Genomic DNA, 22,500 nt, shown 5'->3' on the forward strand with positions numbered 1-22,500 from the left:
CCTTCCCACCTTCATCCTCTCTCTCCCCCTCTCCTTCACTCCTCCTCTCTCTTTTACCTCCTCTTCCTCCGCCCTTCCTCTCTTATTTCCTCTTCGTTTTTATCATTATTATTACATATCATCTATCTATCTATCTATCTATCTCAGGTAAAAAAGGAGTGAAGCAGGTGAGAGAGAGAGAGGAAAGTAATAGGGAAAGATGAGACAGGTAAACAGGTGGAAAGAAGCTGAATAGGGCAGGTGAACATCTAATTAAGGTGAGGTGCACGGAACAGGTATAGGCAAATAGGTGACAACTAGGAGAGGACAGGTGATTATAGGTAAGTTAAATAGAACAGGTAGAAGATGAGTAATTATGACAACAGGTATGCGGATAATTAACACGCAATCAAGGAGACAGGTATGAAGGCAGACCAACAGGTGAAGTCAATTAAGGAGAGGTACAGGTATGCAAGTAGGTCAACAGGTGAGGACAATTAAGGTGTTACGGGTGAAGGTAATTAAGGTAAGGTTAGGTATGCAGGAAAATGAACAGGTGAAGTCAATTAAGGGAAGGAAAAAGATGGCAAAGGGAATGAAAAGGAAGGAAAATAAAGAAAGGAAGGAAGGAAGAGGAGAAAAGAGGAAGGAGGGGAAATGGAGGGAAGGAAAGACGAATAGAAGGGAAAGTAAGGGGGAGAGAGGAAGTGGAGGGGAAAAGGTTAGGTATGGAGGTAAATGAACAGATGTAGACTTAGAGAGGAGAGTCAAGTGATAATTATAATAAGCAACAGGTAACCAGGTGAGGACTAGTTAATTAATACAGGTAGATTAGAAGATTGCGGTGAACAGGTAAATGAAGAGGTAATTAAAGCAAAGAGAGGGCAGTCTAGAGATAATTACAACGACCAACAGGTGACCAGGAGACAAGGCAATTAGACAGGTAAATTAGACGCGATAAACAGGTAAATGAACAGGTAGATGAGGCAATTAAAGACAGGTAAATTATGAGTATATTGCGCTGAACAGGTATGCTAACAGGTGAGAACTAGGCAATTAAGACAGGTAAGTTAGAAGATTGTGGTTAAGAGGTAGGGGAACAGGTGAAGTCGAGGGTGAGGGTTAATTAAGGGCTCAACAGGTAGGCAGAGGGGTGCTTACCTGAGTGTGAAATGAAGGTCTCTCCCCAATATCACGCTTCCCAAATTTGTGCCTTTTTCTTCCCTTTCTCTCCCTTCACCCTCCTTTTCCCTTCTCAATCATCTTTTTTTTCCCTCCATTTCCTCTTTTTCCTTTACCTTTCCTTCTTCAATTCCTCTTCCCTTCCCTTCATTTTCCCCTCTCAATCTTCCCTTTTCTCTCCTCCTCTCCCTTTCTTTCTTTCTTTCTTTTTTACTCCATTTTTTTCTTTCTTTCTTTCCTTTCCTTCTCTTTCCTTCCTTTCCTTTCCCCTTCCCCTCCTCTCCTTTCTTTCCCTCACATTCTTCTCTCCCTTCCTCTCTTCCCTTTCCCTCCCCTCCCTTTCCTCTTATCTCCCTTCCTTTCTTCCCTTTCCCTCCCCTTCCTTTCCTTTAATCTCCTTTCCTTTCTTCCCTTTACCTCCTCTTTCTTTCCCCTTCTCAATCTTCTTTTTTTTTCCTTTCTCTCCCTTCACTTCCCCTTAACTTCCCTCCCTTCCCCTTCCCTCCCTTCCTCTCCATTCTTCTCAACCCCTCTTCTTTCCCCACAAGAGGCACCAACATTCCCTCCCACTCTTCCTCCTCCTCTTCCTCCTCCTCCTCCTCCCCCCTTCCGATATGTAAAACTTGCCTTCCTCTGCCCTCTCATCTACACTCTTCCTCCTCCTCCTCCTCCTCCCTCTCACCTCCACCACCTCCTCCTCCTCCTCCTCCTCCTGCCTGACCAAAATACTGCAATCTCTTTAGTATGGTGGGGCGCCCTCCCTCCTCTTCCCTTCCCTCCTCCCCTTCCTTCCCTCCACTTTCCCCTCCCCACGTCCTCTTCCCTTCCCTTCCTGGCTTCCCCAACTGCACCTTGAACCTGACCTCCTCCTCCTCCTCCTCCTCCTCCTCCTCCTCCTCCTCTTTTCTCTTGTCCGGTCATCTTCCCCCTCCATCCCCCTCCCCTTCCCCCCCTCTCTCTGACACTGCACCTCTCTCTCTCTCTGAAAAAGTATTGTCATTCTTTTCCTTTTCTTCTTTTATCTTCTTGTTCTTGTCGTTTGTTGGATGTTTGTATTTTTTTTTGCTTTTGTTTTCTAGTTTTTTGTTTATTTGCTTGTTTTCCTTTTATCTTGGAGGGGGAGGGGGGGGAGAAAGAACATTGTAGGATTTGTGTGTGTGTGTGTGTGTGTGTGTGTGTGTGTGTGTGTGTTCACCTTTTATACGCATTCCTAAAGCCAACTTGCCTCTCCATTTACAGACAAAGAAGAAAAAAAAATAAAAGAGAAAACTATTAGAATTAAAGAAGAAGAAGAAGAAGAAGAAGAAGAAGAAGAAGACACAAAAACACCTGCAATATAAAACAACAACAACAACAACAACAACTACTACTACTACTACTACTACTACTACTACTACTACTACTACTATTACTACTACTACTACTACCACACCACCAACAGCAAAATGACCACCACAACATTTATCATACTACTCATAACAACAATCACAACAACAACAACAACAGCATCACCAACAACAACAACACTACTACCACCACCACCACCACCACGAACAACAACAACAACAACAACAACAACAACAACAACAGGGACCCACCGACCTTCCTCTCTTGCTTCCTTACCCTCCACAAACACGGAAGAGGAAGAGAAGGAATGGATGAAGAGGAAGCAGGAGACGTTGATCCATGAAGAGGAAGAAGAGGAAAGACTCGTGCCAGGGGGAGTGATAAGTCAAAGAGGCTACAGAAATCAAGAGGAAAAAGAGGTAATGATGAAGGGACCCAGACAGATCAATGGACAAGAGGAGGAAGAGGAGGAGGAGGTAGCCCAAGAGGAAGAAGAGGAAGAGGAAGAGGGCGTATCAGGAGAAAGAAGAGGAGATAAAACCAGATCATCCGAGGAAAATGACCATACCCAAGAGTACCAAGAGGGAAAACAAGAGGATCAAGAGGACATTCAAGAGGAAGAGGTCGGATTTAAGCAAGTGACACGTCGGGAGAATAACAAATCAAGCAAACCGGAAAAATACACAAACACAGAGCAAGAGGAAATTCAAGAGGACCAAGAGGAAAACCAAGAGTACCAAGAGGAAAACCGAGAGGATGAGGACCTGCTGGAGGGGCTGTTACGCCGCTCCGCCCGTCACCTGAGTGGGTTCCAGGCGTGTGACGAGGCGGTGTGTGACAGCATGGTGAGACAGGCGAGTGGGCTGGCGAGGCTCAAGATGGTGCGGCGCTACATCGTGGAGGCGGTGAGTGGGATGTGAGAGGGATGAGTGGGATGTGAGAGGGATGAGTGGGATGTGAGAGGGATGAGTGGGATGACAAAGGAGGAATAAAAGATGAACAGAGTGTGGGGTGAGTTGCATGAGGGGTGTGAGTGGGGTGAAATGAGAGGGGTGAGTGGGATGAAAAAGGAGGAATAAAAGGAGAGAAGTGTGTGGGGTGAGTTGAATGAGGAGTGTGAGTGGGGTGAAATGAGAGGTGAGGAGTAGGGTGAAGGGTTTGAGAGGGGAGAGGGGTGACGGAGTAGAGTGGGATATGAGTGGGAGAAGAGGGATGTGAGTAGGGGGAGGTGGATATGAGTGGGGGGGTGAGTAGGGATGAGAGGGATGTGAGTGGGATGAGGGGTGTGAGTGGGATGAGAAATGAGTGGGGTGAGAGGGGAGAGGGGTGTGGAAAAGGGGTGGGGGAATGTGGCAGGAAGGGTGAGAGGGGTGAGTGGGGTGAGAGAGGGGAAAGAAGAAGGGGGCGAGAGAAGGAAGGAAGACACGAGGGAAGAGAAAGAAATGGTGAGAGGGAAGAGGAAGAAAGGAAGGAAGGAAGGAAGAATAGGAGCGAAGGAAGAAATAAAGAAGGAAAGGAAAGAAGGAAGGAGCAAGTGAAGGAAATAATAAAGGAAGAAATAAATGAAGAAAGGAATGAAGGAAAGAAAGTAAGAACCGAAGGAAGAAAAAAAAGAAATGAATTAAAAAGAAAGAATGGGAAAAGTGGAAGAAAAGAGGGAGGGAAGAAAATGGAATAAATCAGAAAGGAAAAAAGGAGGAAAGAAAGAAAATAGGACACAGGAAAGGTAAGAAAGAAGGAGTGTACAGGTATAAAAGGGTGGAGTGACCTATGATGGGAGGAGGAGGAGGAGGAGGAGGAGGAGGAAGGGAAGGGAGGAGCTGAGGAAAGGGTTAAGGGAAGGGGTATATTATGGGAGGAGGGAATAAGGAATAAAGAAAATTGGAGGATGTGACGAATGGGAGGGAGGAGGAGGAGAAGGGAGGAGGAGGAGGAGGAGGAGGTGAGGAGGAGAAATATGACCCGATTAAGAAAAGGAAAGAAAAGGAAGAGGAAGAAAAACAAGATGACAACGCATATTTACACACACACACACACACACACACACACACACACACACACACACATACCCACACACACACACACATACACACACACACAACGAGGCGTGAAGAGCTAATCCCCGCTCGACTCACCTGTCTCTTTGAACACCTGAGAGAGAGAGAGAGAGAGAGAGAGAGAGAGAGAGAGAGAGAGAGAGAGAGAGAGAGAGAGAGAGAGAGAGAGAGACAGTAATGGGGTGTTTATTTATGTATAGGGGGGAACTAATACAAATGTTACCGCGGGGAGGAGGAGAAAACGAGGTGTACTTTGGCCAACAAGGAAAACTTAACTTGGGGCGTCCGGGGAAGGGGGAGACTGAGCTACTTTCCGGCGGCAATTGTGGCAGACCAAGACGAGGAAAAGGAGGAAAGAAAAGGAAGAAACGTTTTGTGCCACTGTTAAAAACATAAACATAACAACATAAAAAAAGTACAGATCAATGGAAAGGGAGGAAACGAAAGAAAAAATATAAGGATTAAAAAAAGAGAAGAGAAAAGAAAGGGAAGGGAAGGGAAGGAAAGGGGAGGGAAGGGAAGGGAAGGGAAGGGGAAGAGAAAGGAAGGGAAGGGAATGAAAGGGAAGGGATGGCATGTGAGGATAATGGAATGAAAGAACTGAAAAAAAATAAAGGAAGGGAAGGAAGAAAGAAGGGAAGGGAGGAAGATGGGAAGCAACGAAGCGGGGAAAGAACGAAATGAGGGAAGGAAGAAGGGACACAAGGAAGGAGAGAAGGAAAAAAAGGAAGGAATGAAGGAAGGAGGGAAAGATGGAAGGAAGAAAGGATGGTAGAAAGTAAGGAAGAAAGATGTGAAAAAGGAAAAAAGGGGGAAGGCGAGGGTTGGAAAAGAAGAAAAGAATGAAGGGAAAAAAAGGAGGGTAGAACAGAACAAAGGAATGAAGGAAAAAAATAATAAAGGGAAGAAATAATGAAAGCAAGAAAAGAAGGAAGAAACGAAGGAAGGAAAGATGGAAGGAAGGAGCAAAGTAAGGAAAGAATGAAGAAAAAAATAAAAAAAGAAAGAAAGAAAGAAATGAAGGAAAAAAAAGGGCGGAAAAATATACACGAGGAAGGGGTTACCTGTATTTATGGAATTTACCTGGGAACGAATTACCTGTGCACGGAGGTTACCTGGACGAGGGGAGTTACCTGTTAGCGTGATTAGGCATTTACCTGTGACTCACCTGAACTTCACCTGTGACTTGACAATTATGAAAAGTCAGGTACAGAGCCCACCTCCACCCACTACACACACACACACACACACACACACACACACACACGGAAGGTGATGACCTCATTTTTTCTCTCCCCTTCTTTGTCTTCACTTATGTCGCCTCCTCCTCCTCCTCCTCCTCCTCCCCATTAATCCAATAATCTTATCTTCCGTTTCCTCCTCCTTCCTTCCTCGTCCTCCTCCCTGGTACCTCCTCTCATTCATGAGAGGAGGAAGCCAATCAATATCCACTTTTCGCCAACTTTTAAACCGGTAATTCAGGAGGCAGGTACGGAGAGGTGCGGTAATTAATTCACGGGGAGATGAACGCACAGGTAAGACGAACAAAAAATAAAAAGATGAAACACACACACACACAAACAAACACGAAAATAACTACGGGACATGAATACGCGGGGAAGATGAAAAAAAAAAAAAAATAGAAAAGAAAAAAGGAGCAGAAACACACAAACACAAAATATGAATGGGAGATGAACACTCAAGAGAAAATGAGACAAAAAAAGACAAAACACACACACAAACAAACACAACAACTAATTCGCGGAGAGATGAAAACACAAGAAAGATCAACAAAAAAAAAGAGATAAAACAGACACACAAATAAATAAATAAATAAACTAATAAAATCGAATAAAATAAACAAATTTAGAGTAATAAATAAGATAACCAGTTGGCTCTCACGGTAATGAAAATAAACATAAAAAAAAAAAACGATAATTAATTGATGAAAAAAAATGCGTTGTTATTTTTTCACGACAAACCCCGAAACTCATAAAAAACGGGAACAACAAAAGCCCAAACGAGCGATCGATTTGAGCTGAGAAAAGATTAGAACAGCCCAGCAAGTTATCGGTTCGAGCTGGAAAAGACAGAAACGAAGTCCGAAGATGGGATGGATTTAGGTCGGAAAAAAAGGATACAGTATGAGCCCAAAAGAAAGATCGATTAGGACTTGGAAAAAGGTATACAACAGCCCGAGAATGGTCAATTTGGGCTGGGAAACGAATACAGAAGAATCCTAAACTAATGGTCGCTGTGGGTTGGAAAAAGGGATACAGAAGAACCCCAAAGAGAGATCGCATTGGGCTGGAGAAATAGGAAACAAAAGAAGCCCAAAAAAGTGATTGATTCGGGCTGAAGTTGTACTGACACCTCCCCCCTCCTGAAAACGACATTGATAGAGGTGTGAGTGGGAAGAGAGCAAGGCGAAGAGGCGGAGGAGGAGAGGGTAGGAGGAGAAAACATGAAGGAAGGAATAAAAGAGGAAAAATGACAAGTAAAAGACATTAGTGAACGACTGAAGTGAAGGAGTGAAACAGGAGGGGGAAAAAGTTATAATAAATGAAATACATGAGTAGAGGAAGGAAGGAAGGAAGGAAGGAAGAAACACAGACGAGGGAAGTACAACAAAGCGAAAAATTATATAAAACGGAGATGAGGAAGGGGAGAAAGTGGAAAAAAGAAACTGGATATAATTGAAATGAAGGAAATGTAAAGAAAGGAAAGGAGGGCACAATGGAAAGAAGTAGAGGGGGATGAAAATGAATGAGGAAATGCAGTAAAGTTAGGAAATGGAACGGAAAATAAGAGAAATGGAGGAAAGTGAAAGGAAGTGTGGGAAAGCAAAATGAAAAGGAGAGGGATGATAAATGATTGAGGAAATTAAGTAAAGTTAGACTAAAGCAAAAATGAAACGGAAAATAAAAGAAATGAAGGAAAGGAAAGGAAGTAAAAAAAGACAAAATGGAAAGGAGAAGGAAGGAGGGGAAGGAGGAAACAAGGTAAAGGAAGACAAAGGAGAAGAGGAAAGGAAGATACGGGAAAGGAAGAAACGGGACCGGAAAAAAAGGGAAAGGAGAAGGAAGAAAAGAAATGAGGAAATGAAGGAAAGTTAGACTAAAGAGAAAATGAGACGGAAAATAAGAGAAATGAAGGAAAGGGAAGGAAAGTAAAAGAAGGGAAAATGGAAAGAAGGAGAAGGAAGGAGAGGAAGGAGAAAAGGGAGAGGAAGATAAGGGAAAGAAAGAAAAGGAACTGAAAATAAAAAAGGAAAAAGAAAAGAAGAAGGAAGGAAAGAAATGAGGAAATGAAGAGAAGTTGGACTAAAGAGAAAAAGAACAGAAGTTAAGAGAAATAATTTAAAGGGAAAGGGAAGTAAAAGAAAGAAAAATGGAAAGAAGAAGAATAAAGGAATGAACTGAGGAAATGAAGTAAAGGAAAAGTAATAGAAAAAAAAACGGAAGTAAATGAAGACAAAAAGAAAAGAAGGAAAAGAATGGAAATGGATGTGGAAACGAATTGAAGGGAGACAAAGGAGAAAAGAAACAGGATAAGAGAAATGACAAAAAGGGAAAGGAAGCAAAAGGAGGCAAAATCGAAAGAAGAAGGAAGGAAGGGAATGAGAAAACGAAGTAAAGGAAGAGAAGAAGGAAAGTGGGAACAGGAGGGAGTAAAGATAAATAAGATGAGGAGGAGGAGGAGGAAAAATAATGGAAGAGAAGAAAGGAAAGGAAAAGAAAAGAAAGTAAGAAATGATAGCAAAAAGGAAAGCATGAGAAGGAAGGAAAAGAAGGAAGAAAAAAAAAGTAAAGGAAAACTAGAGAGAAAGTAGGAGGGTGAGGGAGGGAAAATAAAGAGGAAGAGGAGGAGGAGGAGGAAAAAAATAATGGAAGAGAAGAATGAAAAAGAAAAGAAAAGAAAGTAAGAAAAGAAATGATAGCAAAAAGGAAAGCATGAGAAGGAAGGAAAGGAAAGCGGAAACAAATTAAAGGAAAACAAGAGAAAGTACGAGGGTGAGGGAGGGAAAATAAATAGGAAAGGTAACTCAGGTAAGGGAGGAAGGACAAAAATTAAAAATATATATAAAAAAAGATACAAACAATTGAATGGAAGGGGACGAAGGGAAAAATATAAGGATCCAATATTGAGACGAAGGGAAGGGAAGGGAGGGAAAGGCGAGGGAAGGGAAGGGATGGGACACGGAAGGGAAGGGATAGGACGCGGAAGGGAAGGGAATGGAAGGGAAAGGAAGGGAAGGGAAGGGAAGGAGAGGGAAGGGGAGTGGAGGGAAGGAAGAGAGTGCATGGGGTGAAAGGGGAGGTTAGGACGGGAAGGGAAGGGATGGGAAGAGAAGGGAAGGGAAAAAAGGGAAGGAAAGGGAAAGAAAGGGAAGGGAAGGGAAGGAAAGGGAAGATAATGGAAAAAGAAGGAAAGCGAAGGGAAGGGAAAGGAAAGAAAAAGGGAAAGGAAGGAGGAAGAATAGGAAGGTAAAGAATAAAAGAAAGTGCAGAATAAAGAGCAAAATGACAGGAATTTAATTGAAGAGGAAAGAAAATACTGAATGGAGGAAGCAAAAAAATAAAACAAAAAGAATATAAAGGGAAAAAAGGGAACTGAAATAGACTACGAGAGAGAGAGAGAGAGAGAGAGAGAGAGAGAGAGAGAGAGAGAGAGAGAGAGAGAGAGAGAGAGAGAGAGAAAAGAAAAAAAATCAATAAGGGTAATAATGAGGGAAAGGTGAGCCACAGGTGTCCCCAGGTGGCTACAGGTGTCACAGGTGAGGGAGGGGGAGGTGAGGGGGGGGAGCACAGGTAAGGTGAGCGTAGGGTTGCGGAGGTCAGGTGGTGAAATATAGGAGGGGTGAGGTGGCGGTGGTGGTGGTGGTGGTGTGGTGGAGGAGGAGGAGGAGGAGGAGGCAAAGGAGGACGAGGAAAAGGAGGACGAGGAAAACGAGAAGGAGGAAGAGGAGGAGGAGAAAGAGGAGGAGGCTGAGGAGGAGTAGGAGGAGGAGGTGGAGGAGGTGGAATACCGTAATCAACACACACACACACACACACACACACACACACACACACACAACGCTTCGGTAGTTCCGTGATAGAGGTCTGCTGCTCTGCCAGGCTTCACTCTCTAGTAGACGGAGGTTCGAGCCCCGTTCACTGACAAGGAGTGGTTACTGTCCCCCTTGAGCAATGGGGATGGGGTGTGTGGCGTGTGAGGTCCTGCCAGCACCCAGAGATCGACAATAATGAACCTTGCTCTGGTCGGGAGGGGGGGGGGTGGGGGGGGTACTTCCTGGCGATGACAAGCCCAGCCATTGATCAGGCCAGGGGTGATATATACTCTCCCCGCCCCCTACACACACACACACACACACACACACACACACACACACACACACACACACGTCACAACCCCCGCCGTTAATCTGGTTAATTGCATTTCTAAACAGTTGAATTCTTTTATTGTGAATCCATTAACCAACACCAGCGTGGCAGCTATTACGCCTCCCTTCCCTGTCCCCGTCCCTCCCCTCACACACACTTGTCACACTGCCCACAGTAAAAATTAATTCTGTGCAGACGTCATTATTATTCTACGATGGAGGAGGAGGAGGAGGAGGAATACATAGGAAGAACAGACACCAGGAGACCTGTCGGTCTATGGCGAGGGTGTCTGTTTACTACCTCTACTACTAGTGATCTACGTGTGGTAGGACAGGACAGAATAGATGAAGGCTCCTCCCCACCCACCTCTCCCTCCGGCAGGAAACAGTTAGAAGAGAACACCATGTGCCTTTAAGGAAGAAAGGGACATGGAAATTTTACAGTAAAGAGAGAAATAAGAGGAAATTACTACCCTTAACTTACACTACTGGTGACCTAAGCTGTGGGGGAAACTAATGTCTTCAGGCAGAGAGGGTGGTGGTGGAGGAGGAGGAGGAGGAGGAGAGGAAAAGAAAATAGTATATGAAAAAATGGAGAGAGAGAGAGAGAGAGAGAGAGAGAGAGAGAGAGAGAGAGAGAGAGAGAGAGAGAGAGAGAGAGAGAGAGAGAGAGAGAGAGAGAGAGAGAGAGATGGTGAGGGAAGAGAAAGGGAATGGGGAGGGAAAGGAGGGGAAATGAAGCAGGGGACGGGGAAGAGGAGGGGAGGATTGGGAAGAGGAGGGAGAGGGAAGGGGGAGTTATGATCCACCTTCCTGATGACGTCATACAAGCAAGGACCTGACAGATGTGTGTGTGTGTGTGTGTGGGCGGATGTGGGTGGGTGGGTGGGTGTGTTTTCGTGGGTCCAAAAGGCTATGTAAACATTTTTGTGGATTCGTGTGTGTGTGTATATGTGTGTTTGTTTGTGTGTGTGTGTGTGTGTGTGTGTGTGTGTGTGTGTGTGTGTGTGTGTGTGTGTGTGTGTGTGTGTGTGTGTAAAATCTTTATTAAGAGAAGAAAAACTGCAATAACAATAATAATAATAATAATAAGAAGAAGAAGAAGAAGAAGAAGAAGAAGAAGAAGAAGAAGAAGAAGAAGAAGAAGAAGAAGAAGAAGAAGAAGAAGAAGAAAAGAACAAGAAAAGACGATGAAGGAAAAAAGAAAAGAAAAGCAGAACAATAATAATAACAAAAAAAACAGCAGAAACATCTCTAAGAAACACCAAAAAACAATCCACCACAAAGAAAAATCTCATTAACAGAACTTCGAAAAAAAAAAGTCATCTTAAGGTGAAGCGAAGGTAACACGCGACAGGTAGACAGGACAGGTAGATAACGAGGCAGATAAGGGGGGAGGGGGAAGGAAGGGGAGGGGGAGGGGGAACAGGTAGAGGAGCAGGGACCAGATAGGTACAAAAAAGTATGAACTGATGCTGGGTTGATAGAGGGAGCCAATGAATCGTTGGTTTAAAATGGTAAAAGGAAACAAGAAATAGCTGGAAAACGTTGAAAGAAAAGAAAATGGCTAAGAAAGAATAAAAGGGGATATAAAAACTAATAAAATAAAGCGTAAGGTTAAAGGGGTAAGAAAGAAAACTAATAAAATAAAGCGTGTAAGGTTAAAAGGGTAAGAAAGAAAACTAATAAAATAAAGCGTGTAAGGTTAAAAGGGTAAGAAAGAAAACTAATAAAATAAAGCGTAAGGTTAAAAGGGTAAGAAAGAAAACTAATAAAATAAAGCGTGTAAGGTTAAAAGGGTAAGAAAGAAAACTAATAAAATAAAGCGTAAGGTTAAAGGGGTAAGAAAGAAAACTAATAAAATAAAGCGTGTAAGGTTAAAAGGGTAAGAAAGAAAACTAATAAAATAAAGCGTGTAAGGTTAAAGGGGTAAGAAAGAAAACTAATAAAATAAAGCGTGTAAGGTTAAAAGGGTAAGAAAGAAAACTAATAAAATAAAGCGTGTAAGGTTAAAAGGGTAAGAAAGAAAACTAATAAAATAAAGCGTGCAAGGTTAAAAGGGTTAGAAAGAAAACTAATAAAATAAAGCGTGTAAGGTTAAAAGGGTAAGAAAGAAAACTAATAAAATAAAGCGTAAGGTTAAAAGGTAAGAAAGAAAACTAATAAAATAAAGCGTGTAAGGTTAAAAGGGTTAGAAAGAAAACTAATAAAATAAAGCGTGCAAGGTTAAAGGGGTAAGAAAGAAAACTAATAAAATAAAGCGTGTAAGGTTAAAAGGGTAAGAAAGAAAACTAATAAAATAAAGCGTAAGGTTAAAGGGGTTAGAAAGAAAACTAATAAAATAAAGCGTGTAAGGTTAAAAGGGTAAGAAAGAAAACTAATAAAATAAAGCGTAAGGTTAAAGGGGTAAGAAAGAAAACTAATAAAATAAAGCGTAAGGTTAAAGGGGTAAGAAAGAAAACTAATAAAATAAAGCGTGCAAGGTTAAAAGGGTAAGAAAGAAAACTAATAAAATAAAGCGTGTAAGGTTAAAAGGGTAAGAAAGAAAACTAATAAAATAAAGCGTGTAAGGTTAAAAGGGTAAGAAAGAAAACTAATAAAATAAAGCGTGTAAGGTTAAAAGGGTAAAAAAGAAAACTAATAAAATAAAGCGTGCAAGGTTAAAGGGGTAAGAAATAAAACTAATAAAATAAAGCGTAAGGTTAAAGGGGTAAAAAAGAAAACTAATAAAATAAAGCGTGTAAGGTTAAAGGGGTAAGAAAGAAAACTAATAAAATAAAGCGTGTAAGGTTAAAGGGGTAAAAAAGAAAACTAATAAAATAAAGCGTGCAAGGTTAAAGGGGTAAGAAATAAAACTAATAAAATAAAGCGTAAGGTTAAAAGGGTAAGAAAGAAAACTAATAAAATAAAGCGTAAGGTTAAAGGGGTAAGAAAGAAAACTAATAAAATAAAGCGTGTAAGGTTAAAAGGGTAAGAAAGAAAACTAATAAAATAAAGCGTAAGGTTAAAGGGGTAAGAAAGAAAACTAATAAAATAAAGCGTAAGGTTAAAGGGGTAAGAATGAAAACTAATAAAATAAAGCGTGCAAGGTTAAAAGGGTAAAAAAGAAAACTAATAAAATAAAGCGTAAGGTTAAAGGGGTAAGAAAGAAAACTAATAAAATAAAGCGTAAGGTTAAAGGGGTAAGAATGAAAACTAATAAAATAAAGCGTGCAAGGTTAAAAGGGTAAAAAAGAAAACTAATAAAATAAAGCGTGCAAGGTTAAAGGGGTAAGAAAGAAAACTAATAAAATAAAGCGTGTAAGGTTAAAGGGGTAAGAATGAAAACTAATAAAATAAAGCGTGTAAGGTTAAAAGGGTAAGAAAGAAAACTAATAAAATAAAGCGTAAGGTTAAAGGGGTAAGAAAGAAAACTCATAAAATAAAGCGTAAGGTTAAAGGGGTAAGAAAGAAAACTAATAAAATAAAGCGTAAGGTTAAAAGGGTAAGAAAGAAAACTAATAAAATAAAGCGTAAGGTTAAAAGGGTAAGAAAGAAAACTAATAAAATAAAGCGTAAGGTTAAAGGGGTAAGAAAGAAAACTCATAAAATAAAGCGTAAGGTTAAAGGGGTAAGAAAGAAAACTAATAAAATAAAGCGTAAGGTTAAAAGGGTAAGAAAGAAAACTCATAAAATAAAGCGTGCAAGGTTAAAAGGGTAAAAAAGAAAACTAATAAAATAAAGCGTGCAAGGTTAAAAGGGTAAAAAAGAAAACTAATAAAATAAAGCGTGCAAGGTTAAAATGGTAAAAAAGAAAACTAATAAAATAAAGCGTGCAAGGTTAAAAGGGTAAAAAAGAAAACTAATAAAATAAAGCGTGCAAGGTTAAAAGGGTAAAAAAGAAAACTAATAAAATAAAGCGTGCAAGGTTAAAAGGGTAAGAAAGAAAACTCATAAAATAAAGCGTAAGGTTAAAGGGGTAAGAAAGAAAACTAATAAAATAAAGCGTAAGGTTAAAAGGGTAAGAAAGAAAACTCATAAAATAAAGCGTAAGGTTAAAGGGGTAAGAAAGAAAACTAATAAAATAAAGCGTAAGGTTAAAAGGGTAAGAAAGAAAACTAATAAAATAAAGCGTAAGGTTAAAAGGGTAAGAAAGAAAACTCATAAAATAAAGCGTAAGGTTAAAAGGGTAAGAAAGAAAACTCATAAAATAAAGCGTAAGGTTAAAGGGGTATGAGAGAAAACTAATAAAATAAAGCGTAAGGTTAAAAGGGTAAGAGAGAAAACTAATAAAATAAAGCGTAAGGTTAAAGGGGTAAGAAAGAAAACTAATAAAATAAAGCGTAAGGTTAAAGGGGTAAGAAAGAAAACTCATAAAATAAAGCGTGTAAGGTTAAAGAAAAAGGTAAAAAAAAAAAACAATAAGTAAAAAGGTTGATTGAGAAGGAAAGATAAAAAAGAAAGAAAACAACTAAATTAAAACGCTGGAGAAGAAAGAAGAAAAAAGAAAAGAATTAAAAAACGGAAAAAGTTTAGGTTACAAATAAAAGATAGAAGTAAAAGTGAAACGAAAAAGGACACGAAAAAACATAATGAAAAGGTCGAAACAAACTGAGACTCGACGGATTATTTTTTAACGGAAGAAAAAAAAAAAAAAAAAAAAAAAAACAGTGGCTGGGCGGTCAGAGTGCGGAGGCGATGTCTGGAAAACCCGGGTCCATGTCTCGCCGCTGTCACAATATGATTAATTTAAACCATCGCCGAGTGGCCTAAGGGTGGTATTCTTAGCCGTGTTGTGGTTGCTGGACAAGATAAACGCTGGCCAAGGGATGTAGACTGTATTAGGCAGGGAATACAGCAGCCTCTCACATCAACAATTTCCAAAGGCCCAAACGGAGATCAGTCAGGTTCTAATAAGTGTTTTTGTAGGTTCATGGTACAGAAGAACGGTCAAACTACCACCAGGGTCATAAAACTACCCCTGGATAGGCCTACAGCTCCTACGAAAGCCATGTCAAATATGTGAACTTGGGCGACGAAATGTTTTAAAATACGACCCTAAGACTACCCACATGCTGACCTGGAAACCACCCGTCAACCCGGACTCTAGCGATCAAGTGGAGCTCCGGGGGGCAGCTTTTATGTTCTTATGTTCTTATGAGCCTAGCAGCAATGACGTCACTATGGCGTCACTTGCCCGCGCTACAAACCCGTCCGCTGCGACTGGCACGGATTTCGCCTTCACTGGTAGCCTGGTAACATATGCTCCCAGGTCATTCTGTGCCTCTGTGGTGGGTAGTGGGGTGTTTCCCATGTGGTATTGGTATGCTGGATTTCCCCTCCCAAGATGCATGACCTCACATTTTTCTTCACTAAATTGGAGTAGCCATTTTTTTTCACTCCTGTAGCTTGGTGATGTCTTCTTGTAGGAAACCCGCATCCATTGGGTTACCTGTCCGTTGCCGACCAGCAGCCCTACCTAGAAAGCCTCCCAGCACTATCGGCCAAACGTGATAAAAAAGATTATAAACACATTAAGGAGAAAAAAACAAAAAACAAAAAATAATAAACGATATCGAAGAACACAAAGGGAAGGAATGGATTAGAGAGAAAAAGGGGAGGGAGGAAGAGGGAGGGTGGCAAGTGAGGGAAGGTAAGGGAAGGGAGAACAGGTGGATGACACAGGTAAGAAGGTAGGAGCGAAGGTAAAACAGAAAAAGAATGAAAGGGGAGGGGAAAAAGTGGAAGGGAAGGAGGGAGAGAAAAGAAGAAGGGAGGAAGGTAACATAAGGAAAGGTAAAAATGGAGGGAGGGAAGGGAGATGAAGGGAAGGAAAGGGAGAAAAGAGAAAAGGAGGCAGGTAACATAAGGAAAGGTAGGGAGAGGAAGGGAGAGAAAGGGAGAAAAGAGAAAGGGAGGCAGGTAACATAAGGAAAGGTAGGGAGAGGAAGGGAGAGAAAGGGAGAAAAGAGAAAGGGAGGCAGGTAACACAAGGAAAGGTAGGGAGAGGAAGGGAGGGAAAGGGAGAAAAGAGAAAAGGAGGCAGGTAACATAAGGAAAGGTAGGGAGAGGAAGGAAGGAAAGGGAGAAAAGAGAAAGGGAGGCAGGTAACATAAGGAAAGGTAGGGAAAGGAAGGAAGGAAAGGGAGAAAAGAGAAAATGAGGCAGGTAACATAAGGAAAGGTAAAACTGGAGGGAAGGAAGGGAGAGGAAAGGAAGGAAAGGAAGAAAAGAGAAAGGGAGGCAGGTAACATAAGGGAAGGGCAGGTAGGGCCAGGTGGATGACACAGGTAAGAGACGGCAGGTGGGAGCGGACGGACACAAGGCGGATCCGGACTGTAATTGATCTTTGCGGATTTTTCAGGATTTCCTTTACGCCAACAACAAAGAATTCGCGTTTAATCCTTGTCTAGTATTCCTGTATGCCATGTTTATTCTCTCTCTCTCTCTCTCTCTCTCTCTCTCTCTCTCGACTGAATAATTTGCTAAGTTTCAGAGTCTAAAATGTCACTGTGAAACCTTTACTTCCCTTCCCTTCCTGTCCCTTCCCTCCCCTCCCCTCCCTTTGTTCCTCCTTCCCTTTCTTACCCATTCCCTTCCCTTTCTCCCTTTCCAACCCCTTCTCTTCCCTTTCTCTCCCCTCTCCTCTTTCTTAACCTCTCCCTTCTCTTCCCTTTCCTTTCCTTTCCATCTTTTCACCTTCTCTTTCTCTTCCCTTCCTTCCTTTCATTCTCTTTTCCCCTTTCCTTTGCCATTCCCTCCACTCCTCATCTTTTATTTTCCCCTCCCATCCTTTCCATTCTTTCCTTTCCATCCCTTTCTCTCTCTCTCTCTCTCTCTCTCTCTCTCTCTCTCTCTCCACCAGGTAACTCCCCACTCTTCCCCTCATTCCCAAGGCAGCCAGGTGTTCCCCTTTCCACAGTTAACTAGACACACAGGTAATAATGGACAGGTAACTTGACCCCTCATCCTCAGGTAACAGATAGGTATTCATCTTACCCTCTCCTTAGGTAATTAGTGACCTCTTATGCGCAGGTAATTAAGCATCCTACAGGTAAATAGTAAGGTTTGTTCCCCGCATCCCCAGGTAAAATATGATCTTTCCCTCGTCTCAGGTAGATAGTCCTCCTTTCTTCCATTCACCCCCTCCCCTTCCTCCACTAGGCCAGGTGTTATATCTCACAGGTAAGCCATGCAAATAATTACTTTCTCTTTCCTTTCCCTGCTGGCCCAAAGTAATATATCCTCCCCTCACCTTCCCCTCATTTCCAGGAATTCTTTCATCTTTTCCTCCGCCCCAGGTAACAAATGTTCTCCCCACAGGTAAGCCCCCACAGGTATTCTATCACCTTTCCCTCTCCCACGGGTAAACAGTTCTCCCCTCACAGCTTTTCCCTTACAAGCATTCTCTCACTTTCCCCTTTCCTACAGGTAAACAGGTGTCCTCTCACTGCTGTTCTCCCTTGACAGGTAACCCCTCCCTTCCTCTCGTGCCCAGGTAATCCACACACAGGTAACGATGTCCCCAAGTAACCTCTCACCTGTCCCTTATTACCAGACTACTCTAGTTTTATCTCCTCCCTAACAGATACCCCCTTCGACTTCCCCTCGCCCCAGGTATGCAATCACCGTCCTTTCGTACCAGGTAATCAAAATATACAGGTAACCCGCTTCCTTCCCGCCACCCTTCCCTTCTTCCTTCTACCATTCAGCTTCCGCTCCTCCCCACACACGTCTGCACTGAGCTCCCTTCCCCCGATAACCTCACCCCCCCCCCCCCTTTCAGGTATCCAATCACTTTCCTCTTGTCCAGGTAACTCTTCTCTCCTCCCCAGGCCACGCTTCTGCTTCCTCTCCTCCCCAAGCAAGCCTTCCCTGAGCTTCCCTTCTCCCCCAGGTAACACCCCCTCCCCCTTCCACAGGTGAGCACCCTGGACAGCTTGGTGACGGCCCTGGACGCCGAGCTGGTGGTGGCGGGCGAGACGCTCACACGCACACTAGGGAACAGATGCCGCGCCGCCCACGCAGTGCTGGCCCACGTCACCAAGGTACAGTGTGCATGCGGCCTTACATCATCTCGCCTCGCCTCACCGCACCTCACCTAACGTAAACTCACCTGAAATCACTTCACCTTCATTCACCTCACCTCACCTCACCTCGCATGTACTCATCTGATTTCACCTCACCTCACTTCATGTTTTTTTCATGTCCCTAACCAAACCCAAAGTAAACCCTAGCCAAACCAAACAAAATGAAACCCAAACTAAATTAAGTTAAGCCCAAACCTAACTTAATCCAACCCAACCACACCCAAACCCAAACTAAACCAAAACCAAACCTAACCCCAAGTAAACCTAACCCCAAGTAAACCCAAATCAAACGAAACCAAACACAAAGCAAAATAAACTTAAACCAAACCAAACTAGATGAGACAAAACTAACAAACACTAAACCAAACTAAACCAAACCAAACCAAAGGTACCCAAACTGAACCCGACTTACCGAAAACACTAAAAATAGACGACAATCATCAGGTATATTTGGCTTCCTCCGTCCCTCGTTTTCCTTGTCAGAGCAGAACGTTGAGCGCCTTTGTCTGTTTTCTCTCTTTCTTTCGCCTTCGTTCTGTCTCCCAGCGTAAACCAACAAACAAAATTAATGAATAAATGTCACGTTAACTTAATTCCACATCGTTTCTCCACTTCCATTCCACGGGCATCCTCTCCACCTTTCGTTCTCAAGCCTTCCACTTCCCCTTCTCCTTCCTTTTCGTCCACTTAATTCATCCACCTCCATGTTATGTTAATCTTATATTCCCTTCAAGCTTCCACATCTCTCTCCACATAACCCATCCACCGATCCTCCTCTGCACTCCACTCCAGCACCTCACTCCTCCACCTCCACTCCTCTCTCCACTTACGTAAACTAATCTCCCCACCTCCCTGCTTTCTTTCCTGTCCACCTGTCCTCCACACTCCACTTCCCTCAATATCTTACCCCTTCCCTTCCCGTCCCTTTCCTTTTCATCTTTTCCCCTCACCTTTCCTCCCTTTCCCCTTCCCTTCCCTTCACTTTCCTCTCCTTTTTTTTTCCTTCCCTTTCCTTTCATCCATTTCCATAGTTTCCCTTCACCTTCTCTTCCTTCCCCCTGCCCTCCCTTCACTTTCCTTTCTTCCCCTTTCTCTCCTTTCCTACCTGCATGCTTCCTTTCCTCTCCACCTCCCTATCACCTCCTCACTCCTCCACAATTTACTTCTCCTTTCCTTACCTCCATGTTTCCTTCCCCGTCCCTCCTCCCCAGACTACCTTCCCCTTCCTATCCTTCATACAAAAATCACCTCACCTTCCCTTCGCCCCAGGTAAACATAGATCCACCCACAGGTATCCAATCAACAGGTAAGCCACAAATACAGGTAGATAAGGTCTCCAGGTAACCCCTCACCCTTCTCACCTTCTTCCTCTCCACCTTATGTTATGGTATGTTGTCATCTTCCAAACCTTCTCTTATGTTAGATTTCCCTGTCAAGTGTCCTCTATTAAAGTTATTCTCCCTGTCAAGTATCCTTTATTAAAGTTATTCTCCCTGTCAAGTATCCCTAATAAAGTTAGTCTCCTTAAGAATTCACACCCACCCTGTAAAAAAAATATACCCTCCCTCTCTCCCTCCCTCCCTCCTTCCCCTCTTTCCCCTCCTCCAACATTCACGTCATCATGTAGGTGTTCCTCCTCCTCCTCCTACTCCTCCTCCTCCTCCTCGTCCACGTAAGCCTCTCTGACGTCACTCTCCACTAAAGATGTCAGACTCTCTCTCTCTCTCTCTCTCTCTCTCTCTCTCTCTCTCTCTCTCTCTCTCTCTCTCTCTCTCTCTCTCTCTCTCTCTCTCTCTCTCTCTCTGACGTCAGCAGAAACTTCGTAGGTCAGAATCCCTAAACAGTCTCTCTCTCTCTCTCTCTCTCTCTCTCTCTCTCCTCTCCCTTTCCTTCCCATTCCTTTCATTTCCTCTCTTTTCTTTTCCTTTCTATTATTTTCCTTTCCTTTCCTTTCCTTTCCTTTCCTTTCCTTTCCTCTCTTCCCATTCCCTTTATTCCCTTTCTTTCCTTTCCCTTCCGTTCCCTTACGTTCCCTTCCCTTCCCTTTCCCTCCCATCCCCCATCAACAATCCCCCCTCCCTCCTCATCCCTCCCTCCCCCTCTTCATGACGTCGCTCTCCAATAAGGGCCATAACAGAGCCCATTATCACGCCTCCCTGGCCCTAACAATGAGTAATTAGCAAACAGGTGGCCCTCAATACACCTCACGGGGCTCACAGGTAAACGTGTGCGCCTGTTGATTAAGATAAGGGAGATGGGAGGCTGAGGGTGATGCTGATGGTGATGGTGATAATAAAGGAGATAAGAGTGATGGTGTTAATAGTAGTGATGGTGATGATGATGAGATGATGATGATGATGATGGTGATGATAGTAATGATAAGAACAAGAAGAAGAATGAAAATAAGAATGGTGATTGTATTCGTAGTAGTAGTAGTAGTAGTAGTAGTAGTAATAGTATTTAGTAGTAGTAGTAGTAGTAGTAGTAGTAGTAGTAGTAGTAGTAGTTGTAGTAGCCATAGAGGAATATATGAAAAAAGAAAAGTCACTAAACATAAGTAAGAAAAAAAAACAATCTTATAAAAATGTGTGAAATAAGAAAATAAGAAATAAGAAAATAAAGTCATAAGAAAACAAGAAAAAAAAAACAAGAAAAAGGCATGCCAAGAAAATAAAAGCCAAATAAAAAAAGCACACACACACACACACACACACACACACACACACACACACACACACACACACACACACACACACACACACACACACACACACACACACATACACACACAAACACCTGTAAATCAGTGATGCTTGTGCTAATTAGTGCGTGTTGGAGGGCATTACCTGAGCCGCCGCACCTGCCCACACCTGCCTAATTAAGCCCCGCGCCGCAGGCAACACAACGCGACCAATGCCGCTCTCTAATGGCCGCGGCACACACAGCTGGCGGCGGGAATTAAATGTTCGTTACAGACAGAGAAAAAAATATTAAGATCAGACTGTAAAAAAAAAATGTTGGTTGTAGAAATAGAAAAGAAAGTACAATGAATGGGAGTACATGATGAAAAATGTTTGTTAAAGAAATACGAGAAAAAAGTAGAAAGATTGGGGAACAGAATGAAAAATGTTTGTTGCAGAGAAAGTAAAAGAAGTAAAAAGATGGAAAGAAAAATTACAGAATGAAAAAAATGTGTGTTGCAGAGAAAATAAAAGAGTAAAAAGACTGAAGGGAAAATTAGAGTGAAAAAATGTTTGTTGCAGAGAAAGTTAAAGAAGTAAAAAGACTGAGAGGAAAATTAGAAGCAAAAATGTGTGTTGCAGAGAAAGTAAAAGAAGTAAAAAGACTGAGAGGAAAATTACAGAAAGAAAAATGTTGCAAAAATAGAAGAAAACAAAGTATAAAGAGTGGGAAATCAGAAGGAAATTAGAATAAGAAAAATGTTTGTTGAAGAAATTGAGAAAAAAAGTATAGAGTGGGAAATCAGAGGAAAATTAGAATAAGAGAAATGTTTGTTGTAGAAATGGAGAAAAAAAGCATAAAGATTACCGAAAATTACCGAATAAAAAATGTTTGTTTCAGAAATAGATAAAAAAAGGATTGATTGATAAAATATTGGAAGGAAATTACAGAATGAAAAAACTTTGTTGCAGAAATAGAACAAATGCACAAAGTATTGGGAAACTTACAAAATGAATGACCAATAGAATTACCAATTAAACCTAAAAAAAAAAAAATAATAATACTCAGTAAAAACTCACACCGACTAAAATTAATTAAAATACTGCATCTATAAAAATGTGTGTATATGAAATGTCTCAAAAAAAAATAAAAAAAAATAAAACGAGAAAAAGAGGAAAATTATATGAAGCAAACGTCAGAAGCGAATAAAACATTAAGCAGAACGGAAAGTAAGGAAAAGAAGAGAAAAAAAGAGAAGAGGGAAGGGAAAAAATCAATAAGATGCCGCAAGATAACTAACATCAGAAAGGCTGACAGAAAAATAGGTTTGCAAGAAGGGCAGAGAAACAGAGCCATGAAAACCTTTAAACAAATATTTCAAGGCCGATAAGAACATATGAAAGAACAAACACCATTAAACCTATCAAGAAAGGTCTCAAGGAAAATGAAAACCCAAAAAAAAGTCAATTCGGGTCTGAAATTAATGAAAGTAAATAAGAAGGAAATAAAAGAGAAAATAAAGTCTATTAAGTACAAATAAAGTTTCGAGGTAAATTAGAAAAGAAGCAGAGAGATAAGTTAATAGAAATCGTATAAAGAAAACTTTCAAGGCAAATACGAAAATGAGCAGAGAAAAATATAAAAAAAACGTACAAAGAAGTTTTAAGACAAAGCAAAAACAGAAAAAAACGAAGAAAAATGTCTATAAAACATACAAAGAAGTTTCACGGAAAATCAGAAAAAAAGACAAAGAAAAAAATATATAAAGACCTAAAACAAAATCCTTCACGATGTATAA

The 22,500-nt window shown here is 41.6% G+C and overlaps 1 protein-coding gene and 1 long non-coding RNA gene across 4 annotated transcripts in view; both read left to right on the forward strand.

Annotated features, from left to right (window-relative positions):
- The window catches only part of LOC126992192 (PH domain-containing protein DDB_G0287875-like), a 50,030-nt gene that overhangs the window by 25,367 nt on the left and 2,163 nt on the right, over window positions 1-22,500 (forward strand). For both annotated transcript variants that reach the window (XM_050850852.1, XM_050850853.1), the window contains exons 2-3: window positions 2,401-3,413; window positions 17,853-17,978. In XM_050850852.1, coding sequence (XP_050706809.1) covers window positions 2,607-3,413; window positions 17,853-17,978 — 933 coding nt within the window. In that variant the 5' untranslated portion in view covers window positions 2,401-2,606. The remainder of the gene's footprint in view (window positions 1-2,400; window positions 3,414-17,852; window positions 17,979-22,500) is intronic.
- Window positions 11,835-14,075, forward strand: LOC126992194 (uncharacterized). 2 transcript variants are annotated; one of them, XR_007746335.1, is made up of 3 exons: window positions 11,835-11,871; window positions 12,391-12,478; window positions 14,027-14,075. It is a non-coding gene; the product is annotated as an uncharacterized LOC126992194 (long non-coding RNA). The 2 variants fall into 2 exon arrangements; XR_007746334.1 differs by lacking the exon at window positions 14,027-14,075 and adding an exon at window positions 13,427-13,475.

The sequence above is a fragment of the Eriocheir sinensis genome, unplaced genomic scaffold, assembly GCF_024679095.1.
Source record: "Eriocheir sinensis breed Jianghai 21 unplaced genomic scaffold, ASM2467909v1 Scaffold415, whole genome shotgun sequence".
Classification (NCBI taxonomy): Eukaryota; Metazoa; Arthropoda; class Malacostraca; order Decapoda; family Varunidae; genus Eriocheir; species Eriocheir sinensis.